This window comes from Asterias rubens, chromosome 12 (assembly GCF_902459465.1).
Source record: "Asterias rubens chromosome 12, eAstRub1.3, whole genome shotgun sequence".
Classification (NCBI taxonomy): Eukaryota; Metazoa; Echinodermata; class Asteroidea; order Forcipulatida; family Asteriidae; genus Asterias; species Asterias rubens.
This window is the reverse complement of record NC_047073.1, coordinates 16,514,706-16,531,717: the sequence shown is the minus strand read 5'-3', so window position 1 is coordinate 16,531,717 and position 17,012 is coordinate 16,514,706. Positions and strand designations below refer to the sequence as shown.

Here is a 17,012-nt window from a genome sequence, read left to right as displayed (position 1 = left end):
ATCCAATGCAACGTGTTCCTTTAAAGTAATTACAACTCGTATGGCGTTTATGGATCGTATATTTTTATTTACACTAATAAGGCCTTATTATAAATAAAATATGGAATATTAATCTGGTGTTTTTATCATTGTAAGTGGGATTGAACAGTTTTTATGTCGATCAATAAACAAAAGTGTAAAACGAGAAAAGCTTGGCCTATTATTTAATCGACAAATCCTTAATCTGAACACAGGGTGCACTTCTGAATGTATGGACGTCTAAATATTTGATTAAGAAAACCCGCAACTTATTTTTAATTGCAAAAAATAGTTAATGGCCTGACGTTTCGACCCTAGCAGAGTCTTTCTCGAAGGCTAAATGACAACACAACAAACATGAACAGGTAACTAAGTGAAACATAAGCAGTGAAGTGGAAATACATGAATGGGGTTAGAAAGCATACATAAAAAAGCAGGGGTAAACAATGAATAGGGGGACAAACAAGGGGGGGGGTGAAGGGAAGGGGCTGGCTTGACCACAAGCAAGAATATGGAAACACAAAGGACAACATCAAGGGTGGTGAGGTTGGGTAAAAAGTAATTTATATTAGTGAATGAGGCTCAGGCTAAAAGGCTATGGGGAAAAAAAGGAGACGGCAAAACAAAAGGTTTATTAGTCGTTTCCTTCTTGGATGTTCAGACCATGGGGTTGAATGGTCTGGAGGCGTCTAATCCAGAGTTTCCCCCTACTCAAACGCACAGTCTCTCTGTGGTTGCCTAGTGCCTCTATGCCCTGTAAGATCATGTCAGAAATGGAGTGATTAGGAAGATTGAAGTGATGACCTACAGGTGTATCTAGCTTTTGGGTCTTGACTGTAGATCTGTGGCCGTAGAAACGCCTCTTGAGTGTATTTTTAATTCTAACATTTTTTAGTCATTCAACTATAATAAATTGTAAAATTATAAGATGATTTATCACAACCTGTTCTGGGTTTCAACTATTGAGGAGCTTTGATAAATGTTGGCACTAAAACTGGTCCTATAGTTTGGGATTTACATGAGAGTGCCTCATAAAAGCTGACGGCAAGTCGATGTGGGAAAACACATTTTCGGTGGTCGGGGCGTTCTGGTGTAGGCCTAGCTAGGCCTAATTAGCAAGTATTCCTGCCAAGGATTGAAAAGAGATCTGAAGTGGTATGAACATGTATTTGATTGGATTTCAAGAGGCTAAGAGACTTTAAATATATTTGGAGAGTTTTTGAATAATAATTAATTTTTTTAAAATAGTATTGCTACATACGAACCGGTTCCCAACGATGTCATGGGCTGATTCAAAAGAGGGCGCTATCAGAAGAGAACATAAACAAAAAACTGCCCGTTCAGTCTGGTCGGTGATTTTCTTTGCGGCAGGGACCAGACAGTGTTCGACTGCGGCTCGTTTTAGTACAATCCATGCAGTTAGATACGGCGGTACTTGATAGGCGGAACTTGAAGGAGAATGACAAATTGAATAACCATCATGAATAACGCTGAATCATGAACTCAAGATATTTATTTAAATTTATTTTAAACCGATGGTATATTGAACATTTCTTAAAATTTAAAGTTCTATAAACTGTCCTCTCCATTCTATTGCCATTCTCAAACACTGCTGATTTGCTTCGATAAATAAAAATCGACAAATAAAAATGAACAATTTGACTAAAACCATACAATTATGTATCACTAAACAATCAATATCCAAGGCATAGACTTCTGGCGAGGCCCTATTTATATAGTAATAATATAATTCAGGTTTTTGTTTTAATTTTGTTGTTTTCCTCAAAGGCTTAGCATGCTCAAACTTTTTATATAAACAGCAATTTAATTTTGAGGGGAAAGTGGTGGGTTTAAATTTAGCCCACCCCCTCAACTCACCCTCCTCTTTATTGCTTATTTCCTCCTTGTACTGCATGTGTTATACTATTACACAAAGCCTAGCGTATCGTCAGCATTCAGCTAATGATTTTACAACAAGCTTGTGTCGTCGACGGGGGTTTTAACTTTCCATCTTGAACAAAAATGAGTTGATTTCCAGTGAGTTTTCGATAAACTAATCTCCGATAATTGTTAAAATGATTGCGAAGAAGCGGAAAAAGTTGCGGATATCGAAGGGGAAGCTGATGACAAAGGACAATGGCGCTACTGTAAGTCAACGTTTTTATTTTAAATAGAAGTGGACCGAACGAAGGTATAAATGAGACATGTGTTGGTTGGCTGACATTGCTGAACCAGTTTGTTTGTGTCAACTAAGCTATTGTGTTGCAATGTCCTCGCAATGTACACATTGTCATTTGAACTAGGAAGGTCACTGATGAGATTTATATAACATTAGCATTCAATAGTCTGACAGTATAGTAATAATAATATTTAGTATGACATGTATGGTATGTGATTAATGACTGACCCTCCTCTTTTAAAGTTTTACCAGTTTTCACGGCGGTATTATGCCCTTTTCTTTGAATTGGGAAACAAATAATGATGCGATATATCAACCGATGCCCTAATTATCTTCATTTGTTTACATTAAGTATGCAAACATAAATTAAAACTTGATGGACATTGAAATGTTCACACCACACACCGATCTTCAATGACTTCAACTAGTCCCATTTGTTTTGAGTTTTTCCTGTTTTCGAGGACGTCAGTCAGTTCCACTGCACTGACGCCCTGGGTATAAAGGTTCTTTACAATGCGAACCCAAATTTGACTACAATTTTCTTTATTTTGTAGGCCTACTTGATTTGAGAAGTTGAAATTCCGTTCATATCCTCATAGTGTCCCTCATACATTTTCAACAAGTTCACAGCTAACAAATATATCCATGGAAGAAATTACTTTCGAAAATATGTCAAAGTTCTGCAGTGGCGATGTGATCATCATTTACCATTTGATAGTGTGAGACCAAGTGCGCATAGCTTTGAGTACAGTGCCGCAATTTGCATTATCTTGCCGTTATTCGCCGTCAACTGGTTAGGTGCCGTCAACTCGCCTTCAACTCCTCAAATATACATTAAAAAACCAGGAGGCATAAAAAGTGGTGGAAGGATACCAACATTTTTCAAGTCCAAATTTTCACAGACATGTTATTTTATATGCATAACTACCAGTATTCTCACTTGGTGTATCATTCACTCATATTCCAACATATTATGTTTAAATATGATTATGAATGATACACCAAATGAGAATAAGTACTGCTTGTTGTTTTGACAATTACAAAATTAGGTTTCCAGTGCCTTTAAAAGAAAGAGCTCTTAGTGTAAATCAACAAAAACCAAGTCATGCTGTAGTCATAGAACTAGTTCTAATAGGAAGTAAAAGTTCAAAGATTTATGTTTCAATGATTAGAACTTAGAAGCGCTGTGTACGATTGCTTATTTATCATTAGTCTTTTAAAAAAACAATGTGAAGTTTTGACTTTGATAATCCTACTTCTCACCAGAGGCAGGACACGTAAACCATACATGTTAACTAGACTCTGTTTCTAAACTTAATTTGCTTTTTTCCACTCAGCAACAACACCTTCCAAAAGTTTCTCAAATGATATGATAAAAAAGGCATGACAAAAAATAATAGCTGGACAATTGCACGCCACCAGCTGTTCAATATCGTTGTGAAAGGTGAAGCACCAGGCATACTCAAGACCATCTTCTACTGTGCTCCAAATTGATGTTTTGGGGATGAAGATGGGACACTGTATATCACTGATCATGCTGATACAAATATGGGATCTGGATATTTAGTGCATTCCATGGATCTGCACATTGTGAAAAATTTGGCTGTGTATTGTTAACAAGCAAAATGGTGCAAAATCTGCATTTTTGTCATTTAATAAAATCCTATATTTTTCTTCTTTGATTATTCTATATTGCTTTGACAAAGCAATCTGCATCTTTGCACCTTGAAAAGTGATAGTGTCTTTCTACATCATTATCAGCAGTATGCAGCATCCAGAAGACAAACAAAAACAGACAACATTGATTGAAACATGATTGTCAAACCATTTAAGCCTCAACAATTATAGATCCTTACATAGCAGTTCCACAGACTTCCCCATATTTATATGTCTTTTAAACACTCAAATGTTCAATTCAGGAAATATATGTGCTGGGCAGCACAGCGTATTTTGCTCAGAGTGGTGGGTGAAATTTGTTATTTCCAGGCAGGCCCGCCCAGCACCGCCCACCGTGGCTACAACCCTGTTCACTAAATCAAGTTGTGTTTCTGATGTGATTGTTTTACAGGGAATTGGTGAACCAAGTATCTACCATGCGCTAATTGTAATCTTCCTTGAGTTCTTCGCATGGGGACTTCTCACAAATCCAATGCTAACGGTAAGATCACACCTTATAGCTGAAATTAATTTGCTTTGACATCCAGTGGTGTAGCCATAAGCCATGTTGAGATGTGGTGGACACAATATGCCACTATTAGGTTTGAGTACATTTCTCTGTTATATTTGTACCCAAACCTAACAGTACACTCCTATCCTATTGTGTCCACCATATCTCATAAAGGCTAATGGGGATTAGGAGGTGAGAGCGAGAGTTCGAACCCCCCCTCACCCCCACCCAATGATCATAAAGAAATAGGTGACTGATGAAATGGGAGTGTGAAATATGGTACCCAGCACAACTTCTCCAACTTTATGTGTTATCATATTTGTATATCATTCATGATTATGCAAAACATAGTTAATGGCCTGGAGTTTCAACTCTAGCTCAGTCTCTCTCCAAGGCTAAAAACAAATGGAATAGGCCTATCATAGATTTCACTTATAATTGTGTTCATTTCTGCACGCTCTATTCGCACATTTTGAGGCATTTATGAGAGATATGTAATGTACATGTATCGCTGCTTCACAGCGATGTTAATGAGCGTCTGAAAAAATGGAATTCGATGTAAAAGTTTTAATTTGGATCCTATTGTATGCATGTGGATCACTCTGTTGGACCACTGGAACATTCAAAATACTAATGAATGCATGCTTTCTCTTTGGGATTGATATGTTACTATACTTGGGCAATGTGATGCAGTCTGGTAGAACTTCAGGTGGTCAAAAAGGTTACAGCGTATTTTGCTAATGACAGATTTTATGGGCTTAGAATAATAATAAACCAAGTTCTTATATTTGACCCCTTGCACCAAATGGCGCATCCAAGAGTATTCTGATGACATCAGGTGAATTGGGTCAATCACCGTATCGATGCGCAATAGTGCCCTAGTCATTAGGCCAATAACATTCCTTTAATCCTTCTCAGCTCCTTGGGGAGTATATAACCCCGGGCAACCTTAGCGCTCCAAAGGGGTTTTAATGTGGTGTGTGGTCAAACATTACAATGGGGGGGGGGGCGCTTTGCGATGGTACTTGTACACTGTAGGTGGCAGCAGACTGGATAATTTTCCGTTGTTTAACGCTTATTTGAGCATATGTGCACATTTCCAAGAACAATAGATTTACCTTGAAAGTCTGTCACCACCTAATACAATTGTAATTGCATATTGATGAATACTTTAATTGGCACAACCGACCTCTGCTAAGACTGCTGGGACGGGTTAATGAAGTTGTCAAAATTCTTGTTCAGGATGTAGTGATGCAAGATGGGACTGCCCTACCGCTGATTGCTGAACAATGAGTACAATCACAACAAGTACAACAAGTACACACAACATGTACAAACAACAAGTACACACAACATGTACACACACAACTACACACGACAAGTACTGTAAAACACCATTTCCCCCACTAAGGGTACAAAACATAGATGGCCACTGCTTGCAAGGATTGCCCTGAACTTTTGAAGTGACTGGTCAGCAGGACCAGTTAGCTTGTCATTTCAATCGTCCGCCAGCTTTTTCACTAGTCTGTTATGTACCTGTATGAAATAGGGTTGCTTTTAAACACTGAACTAGGCATCCAGAACACTAAGAGTGAATTTTGACAGGTCCACAAGTGTTTTAAATGGCATTTGGCCAGGAGAATGTGGAGTATGATACTTCTCGTCATAGTTGGTTTGATACATTACAAGTGTTTTGATTTCTGACAGTCTCAGATTCAATCTTCCCTTAGTCTGATTTCATGAGTCATCTCACATCACCTCATACCCCTAGACTGAGCGGAAGTCATAAGGTCAAGCGGGGTCACATCCCTAGTCATGTCCAGGTTGACATCATGACAAGTAATCCAGGAAGGAGGATAAACTATTACAAACTACATACTACTATCATGCAATTAAGTATGACATCACTTCCTGTCCATTGCGTTACCATAGAGATAACCTGTAAACCACTTGCAAGAAAGCCAATACAGGCCTTGAACGTTGCACTTGACGGGGCGCAGCAATTCCCCTCTGGTAGGTGTAGGACATGCCTTGAACTTTGCACTTGAAGGGGCGCAGCAATTCCCCTCTGGTAGGTGTAGGACATGCCTTGAACTTTGCACTTGAAGGGGCGCAACAATTCCCTTCTGATGAAAATATACATTTGTATTGGGCACCTTACACAGGGCACCTTTCACAGGGCACCTTTCACAGGGCACCTTTCACAGGGCACCTTTCACAGGGCACCTTTCACAGGGCACCTTTCACAGGGCACCATGACAATTGCTGTGAGTGCCAGGGGGTATTTCAATGCCTGCAATAGCACTATTCCAGGCATTGGTGAGTGTCTTTTCTTTGACAACTACTCAGTCATCACTAAAATAAGTTTTTGTATTTAACCTCTGTTTTACAGGTGCTACACGACACATTTTCAGAACATACCTTTCTCATGAATGGACTAGTCCAGGGTGTAAAGGTAAGTCTATCACTACACTTTGTTTTGTTCTAATTTTGTCTACTGAAACTGTGAACAAAAAGCAAAGAGATATACAATAGAATTTGAACACTGAATTAAAGGTTTAGTCACAAAATCCACTTGGCTCAAAATATCTATTTGCCCTAGATTGCCTCCTGACCTCAGTCCAGTGTTTTGAGTGTTGAATTCAAAACTTATACAGGAGCAAGTCTGGGGTTAAGTGGATTTGTCCCCGTCCAAACATGTACCGTGGCAGGTCAAAGGTTAACTTGATTTGTCCCTCTTCAAATATGTACATTGGTACTGGTACTTGATCTTCGTGTACACAAATAGTAATAATAAGTTTTGTAGTTTTGTAATATTTCCTTCTTTTTCCTGAAGGAAAGTTTATTGTAGTATTTTTTAGGTTATTTCAATGTCCAATAATGCCATGTGACTATTGCCCTTTTTCAATTGCCTATTTCAATGTTGTTGTTTCTTTTGTGTTTATTCCCTTGTATATCTGGGTATGTTTTAATTTGTTTTTGCCTCGTTACTCTTCCGTTGTTCTTCAGGGTTAATGTTTTAAATACCATGTTTTTACCCCCTTGTGTTTTATGGTCTGTTATAATTTATTAATGCGCTGTGACTACCCCCTTGTATCGAGGTCTATTTTAATTTGTAAGTCGTAGGACTATTCAGAGTCTATCATAATTGTTAACGCCCTGTAACTATTACCTTGTATTTCAGGTATTTCTTAGTATCCTGTGACTATTGCCTTTTATTTAAGAGTATGTTAGCAATTCATAATGTCCTGTGACTGGTCCCATGTATCTCAGAGTCCATTATCATTCTTTAGTACACTGTGATTACTCCCTTGTATTTTAGAGGCCATTATCATTCCATAATGCCTTGTGACTGTTCCTGTGTGTTTTTTAAGAGTCCATTATCATTCCATAATGCCTTGTGACTGTTCCTGTGTGTTTTTAAGAGTCCATTATCATTCCATAATGCCTTGTGACTGTTCCTGTGTGTTTTTTAAGAGTCCATTATCATTTCTTAATGCCCTATTCCTTTGTATTTCAGTGTCCGTTATCATTTCTTAATGCCCTGTGACTCTTCCCTTGTATTTCAGGGTCTATTGTCATTCCTTAGTGCCCCATTACTGGGGGCGCTCTCTGATGTCTGGGGGCGTAAATCATTCCTGCTTCTTACAGTCTTCTTTACTTGTATGCCTATACCGTTAATGAGAGTCAGTGCATGGTAAGTAAACAACAAAATCAGAAAACAACAACTAAGACAGGTTTGTGATAAATAACACCATTTAAAAAACTCATTTGCGTAGTGTTGGTTGACAACTTGACATTTCAATTGGTACAATACGATCGGTATGATCTGAGAATGCTGGACATTGTTGCTGGATGCTGCTTATGTACTGCCTTATAGCATCCAGCAACAGAGTACAGCATCCTCCTGAAGATGATCAGTTCATACTGATCAAAACATTGAGTCGTCAACCACTGGTTCTTTTCAGAACCAACACTACTCGAAAGAGATTTACACATGGTGCTAATGCAAACCTCTCCTACTGCAAACCTCAAATCCTACTATAAACAACACTAGGCGCCATTCTTTTATTCCTTTAAACCACAGTGGATTATATAGAGTGGTAGAGAGTAGAACAGATAAATGTTTGTTGGCTCTGTTTTACGTCAAAACGTGTCAAGTAAGCAAAAACATTGTTTCTTACCAAGTATTTACATTCTTTTCTCTGCCCAGGTGGTTCTTTGCCATGTTGTCCGTTTCCGGAACATTTGCAGTAACTTTCTCAATCATATTTGCATATGTTGCTGACATCACTGATGAGTCTGAGAGAAGCTCAGCCTACGGACTGGTAAGTGAAAATAGTGCTCATCAGTCTAGTAATCTTGGAAGACATGAGGAGGTTATCGTCCAGAACCTTGCGACAAATTTGCCCGAGATCCTCTCCAGAAGTGTGACTACTTCTAAAGGCCCGGTCACATTGGCTTTGATAAAGAGAACGAAAAAGAGATTTAACAATGCACGCTCTCGATTGGTTGAATGAGCGTGCGTGTGTTCTACGTTATTGTTTTTGTTATCGCTGCAGTGTGACTTGGCCATAAGGATCCATATTGATATACATGTAGTATTTATATGATCACCCTAAATGATTTTTCTGGTCAACTGTTTTGTCATTTTGTCATTTACTGCTTTTTATCGTATCAACTACCATACTGTACTTAAGAGAACATAACTCAATATTTTTTACTGTGAGTGTCTTTTTAACTAGTATTGATGAAATAAATAAACTAATTTTACAGTTTTGAAACACTAATATGACAATAACATGCAAACTTCAGACCTTTGGTTCACATCTCCTATACTCTTTTATTGTAACAGGTTTCAGCGACATTTGCAGCTAGCCTTATCACCAGTCCGGCATTAGGATCCTACCTTGGCAGTGTCTATGGGGATAATCTAGTAGTGTTTCTAGCGACAGCTGTAGCGTTATGTGATGTCTTGTTTATATTGGTTGCCGTACCGGAGTCATTACCGGAAAAGATTCGTCCAGCTTCATGGGGTGCGGCTATATCATGGGAACAGGCTGATCCATTTAGTGTGAGTTGAATAGAAGACTAGGCTGAGAAAATTAGGAGACCCTTTTTTTTTGCCAACCGTTTTGCCAAAGAGTTTTTGATTGCTGACCAGAACTGACAGAAAGTTACATGGTCCATTTAAACAGTTAGGGTGGTGTAGTTGTGTCTTGCCTCGCCTTCCAACACTCGGACCCCGGATTGGGTTTTCAGTCTCTACCTGACTGCGTGGGTTTTTCCTGGAATAATTATCTGGGGTTTTCCTCCCACATCTAAAAATGAAACTTCTTCGTTGTCTATTCTCTTCTCGCTTGTAGAATTGATTGGTTAATTTTGTTGTCTCTTCTTGTTTTACGTACAGTCATTGAGGAAAGTTGGTCAAGATTTCACAGTGTTAATGTTGTGCATAGCAGTATTCCTATCGTATCTACCAGAAGCTGGGCAGTACTCTTGTATATTCCTGTATCTCAAAATAGTAAGTAGAAATCTGTATCAATAAATGAGTTCTATTCTGATCCTGACATTAATCTCTGATTCTACAGCCAGATACAAACAATTTGCATGTTACAAGATTGTTTTTGCATTGTGTCTGTCATTTAAGAAATTATTTTATGTGTGCGATTTGAGTCAGCAACATCTATCAGGTAGTAGGGAAACATGTGATGCGGCTTCAACAGAACTGAAGTATCCTTTTCCAACTATAAATGGCCATATGAAATTTCAGGCTAAACTTTTGCCCAATGTTTGCACCTCAACCAAACATCTTGATTACTTTTTTCAAAGACAGTTTAAAGTCAATTTTTAAGATTTTATTTTCTTCTTTTGTCCTGTAGGTTGGTAAATTCTCTCCTCAGCAGGTACCAGCGTACATAGCAGTCGTAGGAGTTCTCTCCGTTCTAGCTCAGGTATGGGAAGAGTAACTTTATAGCTTTGCGGACAGTGTTTTAACATTCTATAAACTAAAGCCATCTTCGCATTGTACTTATTCTGGGTAAACCAACTGAGCAAATGGGTAACTTCACAATTTTATATCCAGTGCGAACAGAAACTAATAAGGAGGAAATCAGCTGGGCCCAATTTCATGGCTCTGCTTACCTTCAAATTATGCGCTTACCATCACCATTCTCTGCTGACTGTGCAAGTGCAACATTGTTGTGCTAGCTGTGTAAGCGAAGAATGCCTAGTAACATTGAGTGAGACATACACAACAACAACATTCCCTGCTAACTGTGAAATATGCTTGGCATAAGCGTTGATTCTTTGCTTACGGTAAATGGAGCCATGAAATTGGGCCCTAATCAGCTGAAAAGTTTTGGCCTGTGAATTGAGAAACACAGTACAAAGTCTGCTGTGCCTGGCACTTTCATCATCTTCTCTTTTTAATCCCAGTCATCACACTTGTGTTCTTAAGCAAAGCGTTGATTTGTGCTGTGTATGGGCCATGAAGCCACAGTTCTTGTATGTTGTTGAATGCACATAATATAAGAAGGGGTTCGCTGCAGTGTTTCTAGCGTAGTCGACTGGAGATTGTGCCACATCACCTTGTAAGCCCTTAAGAGGTGTTGTTTAAATGTGTCTAAAATTTCAAAAACTTTGCCTTTCAGTCTTGACATATGATGAGTTCCTTGCCTGATATTAATGTTCATTCTCTCTTGCCTTTCGCTACAGACAATCTTATTGGGTGTATTAATACGTACAATGGGTCACAAACACACCATTATGATAGCACTAGCCTGTGAGATGTTAGAGTTGATGTGGTATGGTTTTGCATCACAGCAATGGATGATGTGGGTTGCTGGTATCATTGCCTCAGTGTGTAGCATGAATTACCCAGCTATAAGTGCAATGGTTAGCAGAAGTTCATCAGCAGACAAGCAAGGTATGTGAAGAATCCACCCCATGCCATCACGGTCCATTAAAGACACTGGAAGCTATTGGTAATTGTCAAAGACCAGTCTTCTCACTTGGTGTATCTCAACATATGCATAAAACAACAAACCTGTGGAAATTTGAGCTCGATTGATCATCGGAGTTGTGAGATAACTATGAAAGAAAAAAACACCCTTGTCACACAAAGTTGTGTGCTTTCAGATGCTTGATTTCGAGACCTCAAATTCTAAACTTGAGGTCTCGAATTCAAATTCGCGGAAAATTATATTCTTTCTCGAAAACTACGTCACTTCAGAGGGAGCCGTTTCTCACAATGTTTTATACCATCAACCTCACCCCATTACCCATTACCAAATGAGGTTTCATACTGATAATTACCAAAAGTGTCCACTGCCTTTAAGCTAATACAAAGGGCTCCAATTGGGGGGGGGGGGTCCATAAGACTGCTCAGAATCTTTACTGGACTGGGATCTTATTAACAAGACCAGACTCAAAATGAAACGATACTAGAATCAAAATGAAACGATACTAGAATCAAAATGAAACGATACTAGAATCAAAATGAAACGATACTAGAATCAAAATGAAACGATACTAGAATCAAAATGAAACGATACTAGAATCAAAATGAAACGATACTAGAATCAAAATGAAACGATACTAAATCAAAATGAAACGATACTAGAATCAAAATGAAACGATACTAGAATCAAAATGAAACGATACTAGAATCAAAATGAAACGATACTAGAATCAAAATGAAACGATACTAGAATCAAAATGAAACGATACTAGAATCAAAATGAAACGATACTAGAATCAAAATGAAACGATATTAGAATCAAAATGAGAACACAGTTTTATCATCCAAATTGTCTCATTTGAACAAAACACTAAGACAAATTTTGTCTCTTCTATTTATGAGTAATACCCAGTAGGATTGTAATACATTTGTGAGACTAAAACTCAACATTTGAACATCATTCTTTTAAGACAAAGAAGTCAAATTGAAAAAGAAAAAAAAACAAGATCACCAGACTTGAGCATTCTGGCCCGACACATTATATGGTGTCTCTGCAGACCTCACTGTCTCTGCAGACCTCACTGTCTCTGCAGACCTCACTAGACTGTATGCCTACCATGTAAAGTTATAAATCATACTAGTTTACATAGTAAAATAGAATTAGCTGTTGCAAACTGCTTACCAACCAAAAGGATCTATGGTATAAATACAAAAAGAACCTATGGTATAAATACAAAAAATAGTTCAAGGGACATGTTGCCTTGGATCGGATGAGTTGGTCTATGAAAAGCATTTGAAATCGTTGGTTATAAAATGCATATATATGGTTAGAAAGGTGTTTCAAAAAAAGGATACAATGATCGACAGAAATATGCATCAAATTGCACGGTTTCCCTGTTACTTTTACTTTGAAATGATGAATTGAATGGTTTATTGGTCAAGTATATTTAAAAAAAATTTAGATTACAAGGTCGGTCATTTTCTAGAGTAAAAAATTTGACTCCACAAAATAGTGTGCCATGTTAGTTCAATACAAGTAAAACCGTGCAATTTCTAGGCAGATTTGTGTGGATCATTATGTTCTACTTTTAAATTATCTTTCTAACCATATGCATTTCATAACAAAGGTTTTTAAATGCTTTTCATAGACCAACTCACCGGATCAAAGGCAGCGTGCCCTCTTACTGGCCTGATATTTCTACCCTAGCAGAGTCAGTCATGTTTACATGGTGTCTCTACAGACCTTGTTAGACAATATTCCCATCACGCAAAGTTTTACAAAATGCTTGAATATTTCAATAATCTGAAGTTTCTTTCTCTGATCCTGTCGTAGGCGTGGTACAAGGAATGATTACAGGTATCCGAGGACTGTGCAATGGTCTGGGACCTTGTCTCTTTGGTGTCATATTTTACTTCTTTGATATGAACCTTGATGTAGCGGGTAAAGATGAGTCTGAGCCTGAAGCTGGGAAACCAGACTACTCACCTGTACATGATGTAAGTATTCAGTGATTCTTTAGTTTTATAAAGCAGCTCTATTTATTTTATTTTTTTATTTTTTTATTTTAAATCTTTAGACATACACAATAGTTACAAGTTGTACAGGGGCTGTCAAGGTTAAAACAAAAGTATAAAAACTGTCATCAAAAGATGTGTAAAACCAGACCCCTGCAATGGCCAAAACACAATGATTGAATATCACATGTTATCTTTTGTCATATCTTCTGCATTTGCTATTATAGGCAGTGGACACTATTGGTAATTACTTAAAATAATTATTAGTATTCGAGAAAGAAGTAATTTTCCACAAATTTGGTTTCGAGACCTCAGATTTAGATTTTGAGGTCTCAAAATCAAGCATCTGAAAGCACACAACTTGTGTGACACAGGTGTTTTTTTCTTTCATTATTGTCTCGCACATTCATTAAAACCAATTGAGCTCAAATTTTCACTGATTTGTTATTTTATGCATATGTTGGGATACACCAAGTCAGAAGACTGGTCTTTGACAATTACCAAAAGTGTCCAGTGTCTTTATATATTTTATTTGTAATAGATCCTACTTGTGAATACCCTGTTTTATTCTGTGGCTTGTTCATTTATAAACATTTTTCTGTTGTATATTTTCTTTGGTTGTGTACCTAAGTTTATTCCATATTTTTAATGTTAATGTATTTTGCTCTTTTTAAAATTTGTTCATTCCAGTTATTATTTGTTTGCTTATTTATTTTAGCATTAATTTATCTTTTTAAAATTTAAAGATTCAGTTTTGTTTTGTTTTCACTTTACTGTAATTGGCGGTTCGTCCACTGTTGGTTTGGACAATAAATACAAAATAAAGATTAAAGAATAAAATCACCTGATTTAACCCTTACAATTACAATCTTTGATTCCATTTCTCTTTTTTCATTCCTCTATCCTAAACAGTCAGTTATCCCCGGACCCCCATTTGTATTTGGTGCCTTCCTCGTTATTGTTGCCATCCTGTTTGCCTACTTCATCCCAAACTCCGAGCCATCAGCAAACTCCTCAGGAGCACCTCATTCGTCTCAGCTTTCTCCAAGAGGAGGTGAAGGGAGTGTTCCTCTCTTAGCTGACGTAGAAGGGGGTTCAGGGAGCAACAACACCTTAGTGGATGCTGCAAACCCTTGAGGAATCTAAGCAAGTTTTTAAATAATTATCATTAATAAATCAGGGCCTTAAGGATTTACTGTATAGTAAAAGTGCTACTACAACCGGCTCAGCTGGCTACTAGTTAACCAGGTTCCTATTATTACTCGGTTAAAGGTCTGCTAAGCTCAAGGGTTAACCAGGTAAAACTATAGCAGACCGTTCAAGGTCCACAAGCATGCATTGGGGTTTCCTGTTAATACCAGCTATACAAACAGAATAAACCCATGCACCTAATGGAAACCTGGATAGAGTGCTTTATGGCAGTCTGTGGTACCTGTGTATTGCAGGATTAAAAGCTGAAAAAAGAAAAGGCTGAATGGTATTATCTGATGACACCAATATGGGATATGACAATGGTATCTTACAGATTTCTTTTTGTATGTCTAGCAAAGAAAAATATCCACTGTTAACACAACTGGAGTGGATTTTTCTTTCTGTGCGAAGATGTGGTACTAATTATTACATTTGCTCAATAAAGATTGATTTAACAATTACTGCATCACATTAAAAAAAAATTGATTTTAGAATTTACCCTTCACCAAAATTATTCCATCTAAATTAATTTTTTCCTGAATAGTGTATCCCGAAATTGTGGAATGAAATTAATTTCATTGAAAGATCGGAATATAAAGGTAGGGTAAATGTAAAAATACTTCGCCCGGTATGAGGTCAGATCCCTCTTAAAATGTGAAAATTAGAGTTATCAATACCACTGTGTACACTAGGAACCAGACAAAGATGTCTGTAGTGTGAAGAAAAGGTCAACAACAGCTTTCTCCTGAAGACAATCACATCATACTGATCGAAACTTTGAATTGTTAATCAGACCCACCACAACTCGTAAAAGAGATTTGTTTCTGCAAAGTATACCAGTTTAAATGAGATTGTTGTCGGCAATGTTTAGACTAAACAAATCTTGCTTTTCACAATTCCAAAATGAATAGTGTGTTTTTTTTATGTTAGTGCTGCATGGCTAGAGTGGGAACGACTCTAACCTTTGCCATTCTTGGTATTTGCATTTCACTTGTCTGTCTGGAGATGTCTGGAATCAAGACGGTTGCTAAGTGATGTTACCATGGAGATCAGAGTCTTTAATGCGACAATGTTTAACCCGGTATTGGTTTGGCTGATCATTTCATGTTATTATTCACATAAATGTAGATTAAGAAGACACTATGACAGCCTGTTATACCATGTCATTGGTATTATTAACTGATCAGGCGGTCTACTGGTGTACCGGGAAGGGGGGGGGGTGGTCTTGTGAGAAGAATTCCTTGGACGACTCTGGATGGACTTCTTTACATCCTTTGTGTATCATTCAATAGGTTTTTGTAGAAATATCACTTGGCATCCTGCATTTTGATGCACAACTGCTGTACCCAACAGATATGTGCCTGTGACTTTGACTAAGGGAATTTTAACAGAATGATGATGAGATCTTAAATCGCGGTGTAAAACTGTCAGGGTTGTGGCTGTTTGCTAAAGGACCAAATCAACAGCATTCATGACTTACCCACAGGTTAGAGTGTTATTATTATAAGGCATTAACTAAGACTAATAAATGTTTCAAGGAGATTGTAAATCACTTAAATTAAAGACAATAATAACTTGCCAAATAATGTTTATAATGTAATTAAAAGTTGATGTACATATTTTTGTTGATAATCTTAGAAGTAAATAATTTAACCCAATTTTTTTTAAAGTCTTCTTGAATCGCAAGGAGCATTTAAAAGATACGTTCCGTTAGTCGCCATCTTTGAGGGTAGCTTAGGTTTTGGTTTCGGTTGGATCAAGCATTCTAATTTTTCTCTGCAGCTAAGTGGTTCTGCAGCTAAGTGGCCAATCATGCAAGGCATTTAATAGAACTCTCACATGCCGCACGAAAGTGTAGAAATTTTTCTTGTACTAACATTATTTTGAATTTTATCTTCATGAAACTCAAACCAATATTTTTAAAACTTCAGAGTAGTCATTTCTTTCTGGATAGCCATTCTTATTTGTTTTATTCTTGAGCACTTATTGATAGATGAAATTTTAGATGAAACCGTCCCGAAGAATGAAACAGCAAAAGGTTGTTTGATATTGATTTTTTTTTAATGAATACAGATCATGAAAGAGGAATAATTTTTGTGAGGAAATTTTCCTGTTAAATTTGGTCTTCTTTGGGCCATTTCACATGGGGAAATTTGCAGGCAACCCGTTTCACATAAGTTTTGTGGAACACTAAGTTAGTGACAGACAAATCGCTACTAAAAATCATACAGTGCAATTTGTTGCCTTTACAAATTGCCCTGTGTGACAAGTCCCTAACTCTACATGTATCTTTCTTTTCCATTTCTTGTTTAAGGAAAATATTTAGCAGTCCTTTATATTTGAGGTGTGCGATCACACATTATTCCATCCCACGCCTAAACCTTCCTTCCGTATAAGGGACTCAAGAAGCAAGACACTTAACCATTTACTTTGTCCTTCAGATGGGACGTAAAGCCGTTGGTCCCATGTGTTGTGTAACG

General features: G+C 37.5%; 1 protein-coding gene across 1 annotated transcript; it reads left to right on the top strand.

The window, feature by feature from the left end:
- Positions 1-1,990: 1,990 nt before the first annotated feature.
- Positions 1,991-17,006, top strand: LOC117297655 (hippocampus abundant transcript 1 protein-like). The gene is made up of 11 exons (XM_033780802.1): positions 1,991-2,165; positions 4,266-4,355; positions 6,757-6,819; positions 7,934-8,061; positions 8,578-8,692; positions 9,220-9,438; positions 9,775-9,888; positions 10,247-10,318; positions 11,082-11,292; positions 13,160-13,323; positions 14,254-17,006. The coding sequence occupies exons 1-11, from the start codon at positions 2,094-2,096 to the stop codon at positions 14,476-14,478; spliced, it is 1,473 nt and encodes a 490-aa protein (XP_033636693.1). The 5' UTR covers positions 1,991-2,093; the 3' UTR covers positions 14,479-17,006.
- The last annotated feature ends 6 nt before the right edge of the window (positions 17,007-17,012 follow it).